This window comes from Vitis riparia, chromosome 17, assembly GCF_004353265.1.
Source record: "Vitis riparia cultivar Riparia Gloire de Montpellier isolate 1030 chromosome 17, EGFV_Vit.rip_1.0, whole genome shotgun sequence".
NCBI lineage: Eukaryota > Viridiplantae > Streptophyta > Magnoliopsida > Vitales > Vitaceae > Vitis > Vitis riparia.
Window position 1 is genome coordinate 2,269,119 of NC_048447.1, and position 17,904 is coordinate 2,287,022.

Here is a 17,904-nt window from a genome sequence, read left to right on the forward strand (position 1 = left end):
TCATCCTCTGGGAAAACATCCTCAAAGGTTGTTTGGCTTCCAAGAAAAGAAAATAGAAGAGAGAAAAGGAAAGCAAAAAGAGCTCTGTATTTCACTAACTGTAAAATATACAATAGTTCGCCCCTGGGACAAGCTCCCCAGAATGTTATATGATAGCTGGATTACAAGGAGAGTTTGGGTATTTTGACATCAAATATCTAAAGCAAAATATCCCAAAATATCTAAAAATGTCAGTCGAAAATATCGGGAAGCTATAGGAGAACACTAGAGCCATGCACAGCTGTTGCGCAGATGGCTGCGAAATGGATCCGGCGGATCGCTAGTGTCTGACGAGCCAAGCTGTCCGGAGAATCTTAATTGGCGGCTGCGATGCTCTCCTAGTAAGCGCTATAAGATGGCCCGAACATGTCTGTCCGGGGAAGTTGAAATGTCTTCTTCTCCCATCCGGCTGCGAGATATCCGAACGTAAAAATGTCGGCGCACAGCTCACATCCGGATGTAAAATGTCGGCGCATGGAACGTCTTCCTTTCCCATCCGGCTGTGAGATATCCCGCGCCGCCATCCTGTCCGGATCAACTCCATCCGGATACCCCCAAGAGGACAAATGGTGGCGCTCTCCTATCTAGAACAATTCCCTCTGGTGGTGTGTCCGGACGCCTTGTCCGGACATCTTTTACTCCTTGCATTCCAGGATTGCTTATGGCAAAGGACTTCAAAGCACATGGATTCCAAAGAACTCTCCTCAACCTCTGTATGCTTTGGTGATCAAAAAGCTATCAAAACACCAAAACTTAACACAATTTGATTAGAATTGATTGCAAGGGACCCTAACATGCCAATTGAGTTAAAAGGTAATAATTACTACTCAAGGGTGTTTAAAAGAGCTAATTACAAGCTACAAAATAGCATGTTTTGAGTAGTAATCACTCCCCCCAACCAACATATTGCTAGTTCCTTAGCAATGAAGGAGAGAAAAAATAAAAATAAAAGTAATAAATTTACAAAATCATGCTGATCACTCCAAAAAAATGTTTAAGTGACATGACTGATCAAACTCTCACATGGAACATGGAAGAATAAACTCAAACTTCAATAGGAGCTATCAAATAATTTGCCTAGTCACAATTCATAAAGAGTAGGCATTATGCAAATTTAAGCTTCAAAATAATTTCCACTCCCAAAGGTCCAATCCTTACTCTTCCACAAAAATCTATGTGTTATTTATTAGTTTTCGGATATAGTATGTCAAACTAATCTCTCCCCTCAATCTAGTTCTTTTCAAAGCTTAGCAAATTAATCAACCTCCAATAGGCTAAGAATGCACCTCTTTTCTTTCACAATTTTTTCTTGTAGGAGTGCAAAGCTTAAAGACATTCTTTTCTAAATTGTCCATGTAACGGGGGTCCATCGATGACTCCCAACCAATCAAGGTTTAGGGCATCAAGTTTTAAGGATTTTTCAACTACTAACTCCTCGGATTTCATTTTATTAGAATTATTATCAAAGAAAAATATTTCATTAATTCAACTACGTGTGGAAAATGTAGTTTTTCTAAGTCCAACATGATATTTCATTAATCTAGCTACGTGTGGAAAGTGCTAAGCTTCAAATTTCCATGAAAGTTCCAAATTTCCACGGAATGGGGCCTCGTCTTTTAAGGATTATACTTAGTCAATTTTGTTTTTTTTTTTTCTCAATATTTCAATAGCATATCCTTTCAACACGCATCATGCTACCTCTAATAAAATAAAAATACATTTTTTTATTATATGTATATAAAAAGTACATAATGAAGAAATTTGAAAAACCAAATTGTATTACATCCCATCGTTGTTATGATATTAAAAAAAAGGCTTTGAAGAAAATACAGATAGTAAAATCTTTCCTATCATCATTAGCTTACCAACCATACAAGTTCATATTAATTACCCTTTATTGTTCATTAATTATTAGAAAATCATTTGAAATTATCTATAAACAATTATTTGGTACTCGATTTTTTAAAATCACTTTTTGTTATATAACTGAGAATCCGTTTGATAGTTATTTTGGGAAGTATTTTTAGTTTTTTTTTAAAACTTGAAAGTTTTTATCCTTCAAATATTAGAAAAATTAGAAACACTTTATAAAATTATTGTCAAATATACTCTTATTCTTAAAAACCATATCAGAACAAATTTTGTTCTTTTGCACGGATTCAAACATCTTGTGATTCTCCTTAAAGTAAAAAAAAAAATAAAAAAAATAATGTAAATTTTACTAAGCTTTAAGCAAAACTTATTTTTAATAAATTTTTCTTTCTCTATAAGAAAAACTACTAAAAATATATCATAAAATAAAAATGGTTTTTACAAATATCAATTCGGAACGAGTCCTAATTATATTATATACATATTTAAAAAGAGGATCAAGAGGCGTTTTACAATAATTCTAAAAATTATTTTTATCATTTTTAATACTTAATAATTTTTTATTTTTTAAGTATTAAAAATATTAAAAATACTTTTTAAAATCATTATTAAACGTATTCAAAATTAGATTCAAAAGGTAAAAATAAGGTAAGAAGCAAGATTTAATTGATTGGTAATATAATTTCTCTCTAAAACTGAGGTTAGTAGAATCAAAACCTAACCCTGCCCGTAAGTCCCCGCGCGATCTGGTCGTTAATGAGTCAACACCAAGGGTGGTCTCACTTTTGAAAAGTCTAGTGATGGCTGTGCAGATTGACTTTAGTTTCTTCCTATCTTGACGCAGGTCGCAGGTGCTGCTACCAAAATTGTTGTAAAATGAAAAAATACTTCTTACAAAAAGATCTAAAAATGTTAAAATCTCCCTATGAAAACTCTCTAATCCCACTTATTATTTATTTATTTATTCCTTTCCTTTCATCCTCTTTCTCAAAATTTCCCTTTTTCTTAAACTAAAGCAAAAAAGGAAGGAAAAAAAAATGGTGACCATGGTGGCCCACCGCGTTCTCACTCTCTGTTTTTCATTTTTTTTAATTATTTAAAAAAAAAATTAAGGAAAGAGAGATGAAAAATAAAATATAAATGGAAAGGGTTAAAACTGTTAATTAGGTGGAGATAGGAGGGAAGGAGATAATTTTACCCTTTTATATTGATTTTTATACATAAATAAAATTAAATAATAGATAAATTGAGGCAATTTTACTTGATATTTGAATGAGTTTGGGTAATCACTTTTAATAATTGAGTTGAGTTTGGGATATGTTTTTTAACCCATCTCAATTTGGGTTGATTTGGGCATCTCCAAATTAGTCCAAACTCAATTTAACATTTTTATAATATTTATAATATATATTATCCAATATAATAATATTTATTTTTTAATTTTTTTTAAATTATCAAATTATATTATATCATATACTTTTTCAATTGTTTAAAGAGATATATAAATTTTTTTTTTCATTTTAAAATTTTGTCATATTTACCATTTAAATTTTCATATCAACACAAAAATTTTTTTTTTTAAAAACTATTATAAATGAATTTTGAATTATGCATTTTAATTAAGATGAGTGTTGCTAGATAGACCTCAATTTAACCTGAACTTAGAGAAATGACATTAGATTAAGTTTGGGTTATAAGCCGGGTTGGGTTCAACTCACATGGATTGGTTTATAATCGAGGATGAGTTCAGGATAGTGACGGACTCCTAAAAATCACAGATTTTAATATGAGATAGAAAATCACACGTCCTGTCAATTTCTTCCCATACACACAACCAATTAAATACTACCTCCAATTGACTATGGAACCGAACATAATAATGGGTTATCATCCATAAAGATAGGATAATTGGCCAATACAGAGAATTGAACAGTCGACTTCCACTTTTGAAAAATCTTAGGTACTCTTGGTTTTGCAGATTCCTCAACAATGGCTGAAATAACAACCTTTCTTCTCATCTTCTCATACTTGTTCATGGCTGCGCTTATCCCTCTTTCAATCCATTCCCAGCCCACACACACAATCACACCAGGCCAAAATCTCACTGATTCGGAGCGCATGGTCTCTGCAAATGGTGTATTCACACTAGGGTTCTTCAGCCCTGGTAAGTCTAAGCACCGTTACTTAGGCATGTGGTACACCAAAGACGAAGCTCAGAGAGTGGTTTGGGTTGCTAATAGGTTAATCCCCATCACCAACTCATCGGGAGTTCTCACTATCGGGGATGATGGGAGACTGAAAATTAAGCAGAGTGGGGGATTGCCCATTGTCTTGAATACAGATCAAGCTGCCAAGCACAATGCCACAGCCACTTTGCTGGATTCCGGAAACCTTGTTCTTACACATATGATCAATGAGACTGGAGCTTTCAAAAGGGAGACAGTATGGCAAAGTTTTGATCACCCTTCAGACACGCTCCTCCCGGGAATGAAACTTGCTGTGAACCTTAAGGTTGGAAGTAACCGGTCGCTGACTTCATGGTTAAGCCATGAAGTCCCCGCACCAGGAGCTTTCACTCTAGGCCTGGACCCGACAGTGGATGATTCATGCCAAGTAGTGATATGGAGGCGCGGGATTGTCCTCTGGACGAGTGGCATCTGGGAAGACAATAGTACCCATTTTGAGGATTGGTGGAATACCTATAATGTTAGCTTTGCTTGTGTTGTTGTAAGCAAGTATGAGAAGTATTTCAATTATACATATGCAGATCATAGCCATCTTTCAAGGTTGGTGATGGGTGCATGGAGACAGGTCAAATTTAATAGCTTTTCTGAGTTTGCGATTACTCTATGTGAAGGTAGAAATCCAATTCTAAGTTCTGGGTGTGTGGAGGAGGAATCCAAGTGTGGAAGGCACCATAGAACTGCGTTCAGGTTTAAGAACAAATACATGAAAAGAAGAGCAGAATACGGTGATGATGATCCCAACTTGGGTATCGCTGATTGCGATGCCAAGTGCAAGGAGAATTGCTCTTGTATTGCTTATGCTTCGGCTCACAAAAATGGAACCGGATGTCATTTTTGGCTTCAAAATAGTCCTCCCGTGGAGGGGGCAATTCTTGGGTTGGATGCCTATGTTTCAGATCAGGAACTGAATAAAGGTAAGGCAAGCTTAATCTCACGTTCCTCGTTCCCAATTTTCTTCCTATTATTTTTTTAATTCTCCGAGGAGTTTCATCCAAGTTTATAATGGTTTATACCATTTAGTATTATGAGATTCTAGAGAAGTTCTTGAAACTTACATAGTGCGGTATTAATTAACACATTTGAATACCATAAACAAGTTTTCATTGATGGTATGAGATTTGATTCCCAACCAGGGCCCATGGGTTTAGACCAAAACATCAACATAGGCTCATGGACCATGTATGGAGGCGCAAAGCCACGGGGATTGTGAGTATTCACAATCCCTGGGAAATGACAGGATGGCAATTGTCTCATGCTCCTTATTCCTAGTTTAATTCTTCTTTTCTATTTTCTAAATTTTAGGAGTGTCATCCAAGTTTATATTGATCTATACCATTTATGATTAATAATTTATTATGAGATCCTAGAGAAGTTCTTGAGACTTTATATAGTACAATATATATAAACTCATTTTAATGCCATAAGTGTACTTGAGATCCCATGTCAATTAAGGAGAAAAGTTCCTATCATGAACCCATGAGCCTTCACATCCAAGAGAATGAAGTAGAGGGCAATTCTTGGGAAATAACACCATGTATATGTAAGGATGACAATATGATAGATTCAGGATATAGAAGTAACCTCCATCTTGATAGTGTCTTATTTATTTAGATTTATTTCCATTCTCCCCCAAAAAGATTTAAACATGACAGGTCAAGTATAAGAAACTCCTATACTTGCTTTGCCTTGCGTTGTTTATTATTATTATTTTTTAGTTTATCTTATTCTTTATTTTTAAATTTTAAATTATATTACAAATAAATATAATTTATAGATAAATAAGTATTATAAATTTTTATAATTTATTTTTATGAAATTAATTTTTTTAATTTATATATATGCTAAAAAATGTGAAAAATGAAAAAAATTAGTTGAAATAATTTTTAGTTAATATTATATTATGAGGGTAGAGTGGGGTGAGACAAAAGCAATACCTAACATGTCTTGAACCCAATCCAAGTTTTAAACAATTTCCCAAATCCATTTATTTTTATCCCAAATTTGCCTTATTAGAGATGAGATGTGTATCCAAAAGTATTTATCCCATTACCATCCTTAATCATAAAAGAATAATTGTAAGATCATACTTCGGTTGAAAAACGTTCAACTCATGAAGAGGGAATGAACTGATAATGAGATCCCATATCGAACGATTAAGGAGAGAAGTTCTTAGTTCATGTTCACAAAGCCTCATGAGCAATATTTTCTTGGGAAAGAGTGAAACAAAAAGAAAGTTCCTAAAGCACGATGTAATGAGGGAAAGATTGTAAGATCCTATTTCAATTAAGGAGAGAAGGTCCTGATACAAAGTCAACATGATATCACACAGAACCAGGATGTTACAACTTTTCTTCTTGCAGGAAGCAATTACAATTGGATATCGTATGCTACAGCGATCATATTTGTTCCAACAATGCTTTACTGTGTCATCTGTTGCAGTTATACAAAAAGTAAAATAGCCCCAGGTACGTGCAATATTATCATTTAAAAAAAGAGTAAGATATATATAAGGTAAAAGATTTGATAATCAATTAAGTCGTCCACTTTATTTTGATATATTGAAACAGGGAACGAAATTTTCCATGATGACTTTGTTCATGAGTTAGATACTGATGGATCAACTTCGGAAAAAACTAGCAAAAAGTGTGCTGAATTGCAACGTTTCAGTTTTTCCGATATTACAGTTGCGACTAAAAATTTCTCATCTAAAAACAAGCTCGGAGAAGGTGGATTTGGACCCGTTTACAAGGTATGTACAAAAGTTCTAACTTTGAGAAAGGGTTTTTAGAGCTTAGGGGTGATTCTTGTAAAAAGGCTTTTAACATGTAATACTTTTATCAGTAGCATTTCTACCGAAAATACTTTTAACAAGTTAGTGTAAAAGTGTGTTCGACATTGATTTTATAAAACGTTTTGAATCTTTTTAACACCTGAATGATAAAATTTTTCAAGTGTTAAAAATATTAGAAGCGTTTCCTAAAATCACTATCAAACGAGCTCTTAGATATAAACAAGAAAAGTGTTTTCAAAGCATTTCGGTAATAAGGTATTAACAAAAAATTGATTTTGGAAGAAGAACGAATTAAATTTTATTCAAAAATCACTTTAAGTAATTATTTAGATTTTTTAAAATGAGGTGATTCTTAAAATCTTGTGAAATGTTTGAATTTTGTAAGAAAAGGACTTTAAGCTAGCATTAGAACCCTCTAAGAATTATTCCTAAATGGACTCTTAGTTTACAAGATAACTTAGCTTAAAACATTTAGCAATCTTTTTTTCAATACTTCAACACTTACTATATTGTTTAAAAATTGCTATTTTAGGGTAAGTTATCAGAGGGTCAAGAAATTGCAGTCAAAAGACTTTCAAGAGGTTCAGTGCAAGGACTATTAGAGTTCAAGAATGAGATTGCACTAATTTCAAAGCTCCAACATACTAACCTTGTTAAGCTTTTGGGTTATTGCATTGATCGAGAAGAGAAGATGTTAATCTATGAATACATGCCTAACAAAAGCTTGGACTTCTTCATCTTTGGTTTGCAATCTTTACTACATTAAATCTTCCTTCTCATTTGCCTATCTTTATTAATTACTTAAATCAAATTTCTTATTGTTATTTATTTATATTTGTGCAAAGCAGATCCAACAAGAAAAGAATTGCTAGATTGGAAGAAATGTTTTAGCATCATTGAGGGGATTGCTCAAGGACTACTCTATCTTCATAAGTACTCCAGACTAAGGGTGATTCATAGAGACTTAAAAACAAGTAATATTTTATTAGATAACGACATGAACCCTAAAATTTCAGATTTTGGCATGGCAAAAATGTTTAGACAAGATCAATCGAGGGCAAATACAAATAGGGTCGTGGGCACATTGTAAGTAATCAAAAATTAGGTAGCTTTAGTTAGATGACTAATATTTGTACCATTTATGTACTAATTATTTTCCTTATTGGCATTGTCACAGTGGTTATATGTCTCCAGAGTATGCCATGGAGGGCATTTTCTCAGTGAAATCTGATGTCTTCAGCTTTGGAGTCATACTTCTAGAGATCATAAGTGGAAGGAAAAACACTAGCTTTTATCAATCTCAGCAACATATCAATCTCATTGGATATGTAAGTTTGTATGATAAGCTTACAAATACAAGTTTTTTCATATTTATCTAAATTATCAACAAAAGCTTAAAGTATATGTGCATAAATAGATATGTATATATGTTGGGTGTGCCTAAATCTTTCAATGCATAAGAACTCAAAATCCTAGAATTTCTAATCATCATAAGCATTTTTCATTCGGGTTTAGGATTTGTTACATATGATTAATGTCATTAATGTTGTTAATTTTGTTACATATGATTAATATTAATGCCGTTAATTTTGATTTCTTTTAGGCATGGAACTTGTGGAAAGAAGGCAAAATTTTGGAGCTGATTGATTCAAAAACATGCAGCGCATTTTCTGGAGACCAAATGCATAGGTGCATTCATGTGGCTCTTCTATGTATACAAGAAAATGCAATGGACCGACCCACTATGTTGAATGTCGTTTTTATGCTTCGAAATGAAATGACAGTACCACTGCCTACTCCAAAAAGACCAGCCTTTTCTTTTGAGAGTTGTGAGATTGGGGCCAATGGGACTCATAAGCTATTAGAAGATCATTCATCAAGCACTTTATCCATGTCTACATGAAATTAGAAATATTTTTAGGTTTCCATTAGCATCTTGAAATAATATTTTGTTGGTATTTATTAAATATATTGGTATAGACATACAAAATGTGTGTATCCTAAAGTGGAAATTATGTGTTAATTATCTTTTTAACTTTAATTTTAATTTATACTAGTTTTCTCTATGAACTACTTGTCAAAGTTTATGCCCTAAAAGCAATAATGTTTCTAACATTTTATTACTTAGTGAAAATGGTTTTTGATGCATGAGTATTGTTCATTTGTTCCAAGATCAATGAGTCCTCTAGTCATATTGTATGTGGTTTATGTATATGGAATATTATGAAACTACACACGTGGGAGGCAATATTGAGTAGTCCAAAATTATTTATCCCTAATTCAACTTTATAAATGATTATTAGGTCTAATTTGTCCAATATGTATGATTAGAAGTATAAAAGAAATAATTACAATAATTATTAAATTAATATGAAAGTAGAGTATAATTAAAGATTTACTTGACCTAGAGAACCTAATTCTAAGGGACTTATATGAGTCAACACCTATACTTCCCTTTAACATTCATCTTTAGCCAAGAGGAAAGATTCATCTATTTTCTGAACTTCTTTTATTTTAGAAGTTGGTTCATTGTGTTATTCTTCCATTTTTCTAAAGATTCTGAAATTGAAGGTAGTTTGCTGCTTGTCTGAATATGATATTTAATTTGAAATTATTGGTATCGATTTGAAATGGAGAATTTGGGTTTGTTTAGGTTGCCGGTGTTGAAATGACGTATGGGAAAAAAAAATTGCCTAAACTAATTTCAATTTATCAATTATCTGTTCAACTGCACATTTTTTTGACTTATGGTGTGAATTATTAGGATTTCTGGTTAAATGCAAATTGTGCATTTGAATGCCACACTCCCAAATAACATTTAAACATTAATTTTGCAGACACTTTGCCTAAAGTTTATCATTAATGTTGGTATTGGTTTTAGGTTACTCTGGAACACAATGACACTCCACTTTATCTATGAAAAACTTTCAAGATTCATGTAAATTAGAAAAATTTATTTTAATCTAATAAAAAATATGCTCTCTTTACTTCTAACAGAAGTTATAAGGAGTTATTGTTTTTTGAAAATTTTTTTAGGTTCTTGTTTTAGTGATCTTGTAATAAAATTTATCAGTTGTTGGCATATTACACTCATAACATTAGCCACTGGACCTTTAATATATTCTTTCTTTACCTATCAAAAAGAAAAAAGAAAAAATAGCCAATGGACCATTCATTGTTATTGTAGGAGGAACATCTAACATATTTCTACATAAACTTGTTGAAAATGCTTAAGGCGCATATGCAGAGACAACAAATATTGTTGAGCAAATTAACTTTACCTATTAATATTCTTGAAATTCAACAAATATCCTTAAAATTCTTATTGTGAGAGAGTTTTACTTACTTGTACATACTAGAAAAATTATAGCTCTTATTGGTAGAAATGGATAAGGAAAAAGTATTATAATCCCACTCATAGAGCAATTTGATGATCCTACATTGGGTATTAGATATACCGGTTTCCTATTTTCTGCTTGCCCATTTTCTTTTTCTTTTATGAGACTATCATTGGAATTGAAGAGTAAGTACTTTCAAGAGGCTCTAGATATCCTCAAGTAAGGATAATCAACGATAATCGTAGCTCGACGGGTAAGTCTTGTAAGGAATGTCGATTACATTTCAGTGATGGAGAATGGTTAGCTTATTGAAATGGGTACACATGATGAATTGTTAAGCTTGGATGGCCTCTATGTAGTGTGTAGAAGCTATGAAACTTCCTAAAAGATATATTTTGATCATGAACTTGTGCTTCTATGGGACCTAGTGCAGTATCTTGTATATATGGTTATGTAATGTATTAAACTTAGAAATTTGCAATAATTAATCTTGCGTAACAATTTTTTCAATATATATATATATGTCAATTTTTATATTGATTCATGCTGGTACTTCTTCAAGACACCAATTAGACACTACAAAGAGACCACAACTTACCAAATAGAGAAGGATTGATCAGATAGTAAGAGCTTTGAAGAACATCTCCTAAGATGGTTATGTCACCATCTCTTCAAAGGGTCCATATATAATGTTCATGTAATTCAACCTATAGATGAAACTTATAACTTCAAGAATCACCTAAAGCCTAGAGCACACCTCCAGATCCAATGCTAGAAAATGGTTTGTCATTAGATGAAGTTAACTAAGAGCCATCAATAAAAAGATAGGATTTGATGTAAAGTCATGTTCTCACTGTGTGATATTCTTTTTTCTTTTCTTAATCCTTATTACAAGTAATAATAAATGGCAAGATGGGATATTCTCTCTAAAAATGTAAACTCTAGTTCTAATTTTTGGGTTTTTATTTTTGTTGCAGACTAAACTCCACTTAACACTACTTTCAAGTTGTATCCCCATAATCTATCTTCACTTTGTCAAGTAGGTTTCGCTTATTGCTTATTCTATATCATCTTAACTCTTACAATAAGTGAAGAATTTACCTATAAACATTTTTAGTTTAATTTACTTGTATAAAGATGAAAAATAATTGATAGAGGCTTTCACATTCGTTCTATCATAAAAAATAATTTTCTTGTTCTATATAGTTATTTTGTAAAAATTGTATATGATTTTTAACCTCACAAGAGGTACTAACTTATCACAAACTAAGTCCTATATGTTTTGCAATAAGACCACATTTTGATCTTATAAAGAATGATGGTAAGGAAAAGGAAATATTGAAACTTAAAGTTTTATTCTTATACTATCAATCTATTTTGAGAACTTTCTCTTTTTCTTTCAACATCCTTGAGATTCAAGATTTTTACAAGAGTATTTTATGCATCACCCATCGACTTTGTTTTAGTTATTAAATATATTTTAAATTTTCAATAATCTTATCATCTTAAAGAGCCAATTTTTTTATGCTATTTATTATACAAATGCTAATTAGAGTGAATAACTCTTAAGGATTTTGTCTTTGAGTTAAAATAATTATTATTTAATGGGTATAACTTATGTGAATAAGTAAATTTAACATCATAGCAATCCTAGTTCTTGGTGTTTAGAGATGATGATAGCAAGTAAGATGCAATTGAAATTGCAATCACCAAAGTGCTAGTATGATCATATATTTCTTTCTAGGATTGTAGTCATCTTGTGGATCATTTTAATTCATTATTAAAGGTTTTTTTTTATTTAAATATTTTCCTTTGTGAGGTAGATCAAACATTTATTAATTTCTTGTTGTTCATACATGGAGGTTAAATCTATCAATGGAACTTATAAAAATGCAACATTAGATGCAATCAAGGAGTGGGTACTACAGTAGCCAACAAGAAACAAGCAAACTAGGAGACCAACTATTGCAAGGTTGCTTGTGTGGCATTGGGTCTAAAGAATATATATATATATATATATATATATATATATATATATATATATATATATATATATTAATGGGTTGAAGGGTGGGAAACAATTTGTTGTTAGTCAAATTGCTTGTAAATATAAAATTCAACTTCACTATTAATAAAATTTGATATAATTTTGATGTCTTTTTTAGTTGTCTCAAAAATTAAATTGGCATTTGATATTGAATGTAGTGTTTGAATTACCAGATTCTCTCAATTTGCAATGTTTATTTAAGTATTTTTTGTTAAAAAAAAATGACCTATGATCATGGAATAAAAACTACCACTGAGGATAAAAACTTGGCTTTATGAAGTGTCTTTTGTTGCAATCAAGACATAATGCACTTATGGAAACATATTATAATATTTTGCAGCTATAAGCACTATATCACCGCAGTTTTGAGCATACATGCAGCTATAGGCATCATGTTACTACATTTTTGAACAAACCAGACCTATATAATATTTTTTGTTAGTTTGCCAAGCTATAAGAGTCCTAAGGTCATGGACACTATTAGACAACCATATAATACTTTTTGTTGTAGAGACTTTCTGGTCACAACTATAAGGCTCAACTAGCCACACTAACGAGACATATACTTTTAGTTGGGGTCACTTGGCCGCAACTATATACCCATGTTCTTGTTGTAAACTATAAATATAGTGGTTTGATCGCAAGGATTCAGTTTAAATATGCTTGGATGATTCTAGTGCTTATGTTTGATTGATTAAGTGTTGCTAAGATCTAAACAAAAAAAATTAAGCCTCATTCATTAAACTATGCAAGAAGATCTAAAAAGAAAAGCAAATAAAGAGAAGACATCTACAAAGATTCATGTTGCTAAATTTGAATCTCAATTGGAATAGAGATGCCTAAATCTTTTATAACATTATCTCTTCAAGGAGGAAATGATTACAAATTCTATTCAAATTTTGGAGCAACAACACAAATGACAAATGATATTTGTGAGCTTACTTTAGTGCATACTTATAATGGTTAAGATGGAATATATGTTGGGAATGGGAATAAATTATCTATCTCACACTAGTAAATATAATGCCCTTCTAAAAACACCACATGATAATTTAAATTTTAAAAATGTCCTTTCCATTTGTAAACTTAAGAAAAATTAATTATCTATTTGAACTTACTCAAGATAATTCTTGCACTTTTGAATTCAATGCTAATGGTTTTGTTATAAAGTATCAAAGTTAGAGGACACTAGCGAAGGGGCCTAAAAAAGGAAAATTATATGCTCTTGAAGAAGTCCAAATGGAAGCATCAACAACTATTAAATCTCTATCACATCTTTAGAGTTGTGGCACCAAAGAATGAGATATCCACATTCAAAATTTTACAAGCTCTCAGTAAAAAAAAGTATTAAGCATTCTAGTTGGCTAAATATGTATTCTATTTGTACTAGTTGTCAATTAAGAAAACATTGTAAACTTCCCTATCATAATTCCAATAAATTGTGTCAATTTCTTATTGGAGCCAAAATATGTACTCTAATGGCACACAAGTACCATGATTTATGCATTATAAAAGGCTTGGATTACCCAACTTAGCTTAAATTGATGCTAAGACCCTAGTTATAGATCTAACTTCTATTTTTATCTTAATTTCAAATTTAAGAGATAAAAAGAATGCTAAGTGCAAAAGTCCTTTTCAACCAATGTAGAGTAAGGGGTCAGTTATGCCTAAAAAGAGATTCATGATTTGAGGAGCATGAGAAGATCTAAGCAAAAGCAACACAAGCTATTTATTAGCATGAAAAAAATATATTAAATGTTATGGATAGAGTTAGTGGGCAAGCAACCATGAGGAAGGAGGTTTGAAGCAAATGCAATACAACTCAAATTTGGCAACAACATATACCTTGAATTTGACATGATTTTTGAAGTACTTCCTGTAATATTTTTAGGGTAAACCATATATGGTTTTGAAGATCAAGTAGTCAACAATCCAACACTTTAAATAGTTGAAAAATCAAAGCTAACCCAAGGAAGATATAAGTAATAGAAGCAAACTACATAGAGTTAAAATGGGAAAAAGTATATGTTTTGCACAATCATGCAATTTTTTGCATGAATATGTGAAATGGACTAGAGAGCTAAATTTTGTAGCAACTCAGAAACCTATGGGAATCACTTTCATCAGAGCATGTAAATTTTTTCACGATCATGCTAAAACAACTAGAACTATGTCAAAGTGCCATCAAGCCATTTTCATTTCGCAAGATCATTTGAAATTGGTGATCCTAGTGCAAAATTAAAGAGATTTATTGTCGTATATCTTTTTTAGGGTTAGGTTATATATATTTGTTTTCCTTTAGAGTTTTTGAGAAGAGAGGAAATAAGAAGAAGAAAAGAGAGAGAGAGAGAGAGAGAGAGAGAGAGAGAGAGAGAGAGAGAGAGGAACATAGGAAGAGAGATCGATACCTTCTCTTGAAATTTTTTAATAAATCTTTAGTTTTTTTTCTTTTCGATTCTTTCTAATCTATTTGTTTAGCTTATAAGGAGAAATCATTTGCCTTGTTTGGATAACTTGATGGATCCAAAGATTCTAACATGAAGGTTAAGAACCCAGAGGACAAGTAATAAGAACATAGAAATTTATGGTCTTTTTAATGTTTTCAAGATTTAATTAATAAGAACAAATCCTCTATGTTAGTTCACTCTAGATAAGGTACTAAGGATTCTTACCAAAGTACTAGTGATTCATGAAAAGACCTTGATCATTTGTTACCTCAATTTGATCCTATTATTAATGAATCTAAAGGTTAAATCTACAAAATGGATATAGGTCTTGGATTAGATAAAAATGAAAACCAAAATTAACTATTATATTTTAATTGATTTAAGAGATTTGTGTTTCAATAATAAAAACCTAAGTTTTGGATGCAATATTGGTCATAGAATTCAATTTGGTCATGGATTCACTTTGATCTTAAATCTTAGATTTTATAACACTTTTTCTCTCAATGATTTGATATTGGATTGTGAAACTCACTGGGACATTTTTCTTTGTTTGATTTACTTTATTAAAATATTAGGAAATTCAGTTTAATTAGACTTTATTATCTTTAGCAAATAATTAATCTTCTAACCTAAAAATAATTGAACATATTAAAGTTGATTCTAGAGGACGATAACTAGAGTATTATAAATGTTAGGATAGAGCCATTAAAAGCATGACATAATGTAATAAGCTTTTGGATTTTATTATTTATTAATAAATTTTTAGTTCACTTTTATCTGTCCTCATTCAATGCATTACACCTTATAAGCATTCTGACCTACATCTCTTTCATTATATGTGACTTAAGTGTATTAGGAGTTGCACAAAAATCTAAGTCATGGGTTTTTTGCAAGTAAATGATCTAGGTAACTCATTAGAGGTTGTAGTGCACTATCTCTTAATTGAAGGGATGGTTGGTCTTAGCCATTGGGATCACTTTCCTATGGTAAGTGCACTAGTGAGTATGGTTATGTTAGGATAGAGCTCTTAAAAGCATAACATGATATAATAAATTTGGAATTCGTTATTTATTTAATGATGTTCCAATTTCACTTTTATCTATCCTTATTCCATGTATTATACTTTATGAGCATTCTTGTCTGCATATTTTGTATTGTACGTGACTTAGGTATATTAGGAGTTGCACAAAAGATCTAAGTCATGAGTTCCTTGCAAATAGATGACTTGTTCACAATCGGTTCATGGGTCTAGGCAACCCATTAAAGGTTGTAGTGTACCACCTTTTAATGGGAGGGATGGTTGGTCTTGGCTATCGAGATGGGTTTTCCATGGTGAGTGCACTAGTGTGTATGGTTACACATTGGACAAGACCTATGGTGAGTCATAACTTAAGGTCGTCAAGTAGTCATGACCTCACCAAGCTGATTCATTGTGTTGTCTCTCAACCTTGAGAGAATATTGAGCTTGTGCTAAGGTTAGTAATGGTTTTGACCTACAAGTGAGATCATAAGCTAATCATATATTCCCTATGGATTGGGTCACTGTTGATGGGAGCCGGTAAAAATAGGTATTCTCAATTGAGGCACCATGATATCTCATAGGATTGAGACAATGTGTCATCTTGGGTGATTCTAAGGAAGTGTGTTCATGGAAACTATGACCATAGTAGTTCCTTAAGTGGAACTTGACATAGGCTCTTTGAGAGCTAAGACATGTCAATTGAATACACAATAAGAGGATCTATAACTCAAGGATGGTAGAGATAGTCTTGAAAGGTTGATAGCTTTCACTTTTTTAGACTATGTACACCATTTCATAGACTAAACACAATGGATATCTGGTCACGGACTTAAGCACATAGTGTCTTATTATTATTTACATAGGATATTGGAGTTCAGTTGATTCTCTGTAGTAGGATGTTGAATCAACTTTAGAATTGGATTCCTAGGGAGCCAATACTCATATGGGTCTTAATGGTCCCCACTCTAAGCTCATCTACCTTGTTGGTATGGATTATGAGGGTCAGATTAGCTCTAGGTTCACTTTTGTGCATAAGGGCGTTTTGGTAAGTATGTAATGTTGCATAGGGGTAAGTGAACAAGGTATTTAGATTGGGCTAATTGATGAATTAGTAGACCCTATTGAGTTCATTAATCAATTAGGAGCCATTTTGGGCTAGATTAAGTGACCCAAGCCTATGTGGGTTCAAGTCACTTAAGCCCAATTAGGAACCCTATAAATACTCCCTAGGGGTTAGGGTTTCCATAATTTTTGTCTTCCACCATCTAGAGAGAAAGAGAGCCATAGCCTTCACCCTCTTTTCCTTCTTATCAGAAGTGTGCCAAGAACAAGGTTGAGTCTTCTGGCGGAAGATCGTGGGTTTACGAGACTTCCAACAACTTGAAGACCATCTTCGACACTTGGAATTTAAGGTTTGGGAACATCCAAACCTAAAGGTTAGATCTTAACCCTAAAATATCATTTTTTTTTAAAAAAAAATTGCTATTACTTCCATTGCTTAGATCTAAGATGCCAACATGTTACATATTAGACAAGACCTACGGTTAGTCATGACATAAGGCTATCAAGTTGTCATGACTTCAGTAAGTTGCTTCGTTGTGTTGTTTCTCAACCTTAAGAGAATGTTGAACTTATGCTAAAGTTAGTAGTGGCTTTGACTTATAGGTAAGATCCTAAGCTGATCATATATTCCTTATGGATTGGGTCACTATTGAAAGAAGTTGGTAGCAATAGTTATTCTTAATAAAGACACCTTGATATCTCATGAGATTGAGATAGTGTGTTCCATTGGGTGATCCTAATGAGGTGTGCTCTTAAGTAAATTATGGTTATAGTAGTTTCTTAAGTGGAACTTTACATAGGCTCTTAGAGAGCTAAGATATATCAGTTGAATGCACAATAGGAGGATCTGTAACTCAAGGATAATAGAAGTAGTCTTGAAAGGTTTATAACTTTAACCTTGTTTGATTATATATAATAGTTCATGGGGAGATTTTACGAAATGGATAGTATGTCACATACCTGAGCACTTAGTATCTTGTTGTTATTTACATAGAATATTGATGTATAGTTGATTCTTTGTGGTGGGATGTTGAATCAAAT

General features: G+C 32.1%; 1 protein-coding gene across 1 annotated transcript; it reads left to right on the plus strand.

Moving 5' to 3' along the window:
• Positions 1-3,919: 3,919 nt before the first annotated feature.
• Positions 3,920-8,947, plus strand: LOC117905047 (G-type lectin S-receptor-like serine/threonine-protein kinase CES101). The gene is made up of 7 exons (XM_034817920.1): positions 3,920-5,071; positions 6,518-6,622; positions 6,725-6,906; positions 7,481-7,691; positions 7,797-8,034; positions 8,126-8,276; positions 8,552-8,947. The coding sequence occupies exons 1-7, from the start codon at positions 3,946-3,948 to the stop codon at positions 8,849-8,851; spliced, it is 2,313 nt and encodes a 770-aa protein (XP_034673811.1). The 5' UTR covers positions 3,920-3,945; the 3' UTR covers positions 8,852-8,947.
• Positions 8,948-17,904: the final 8,957 nt, after the last annotated feature.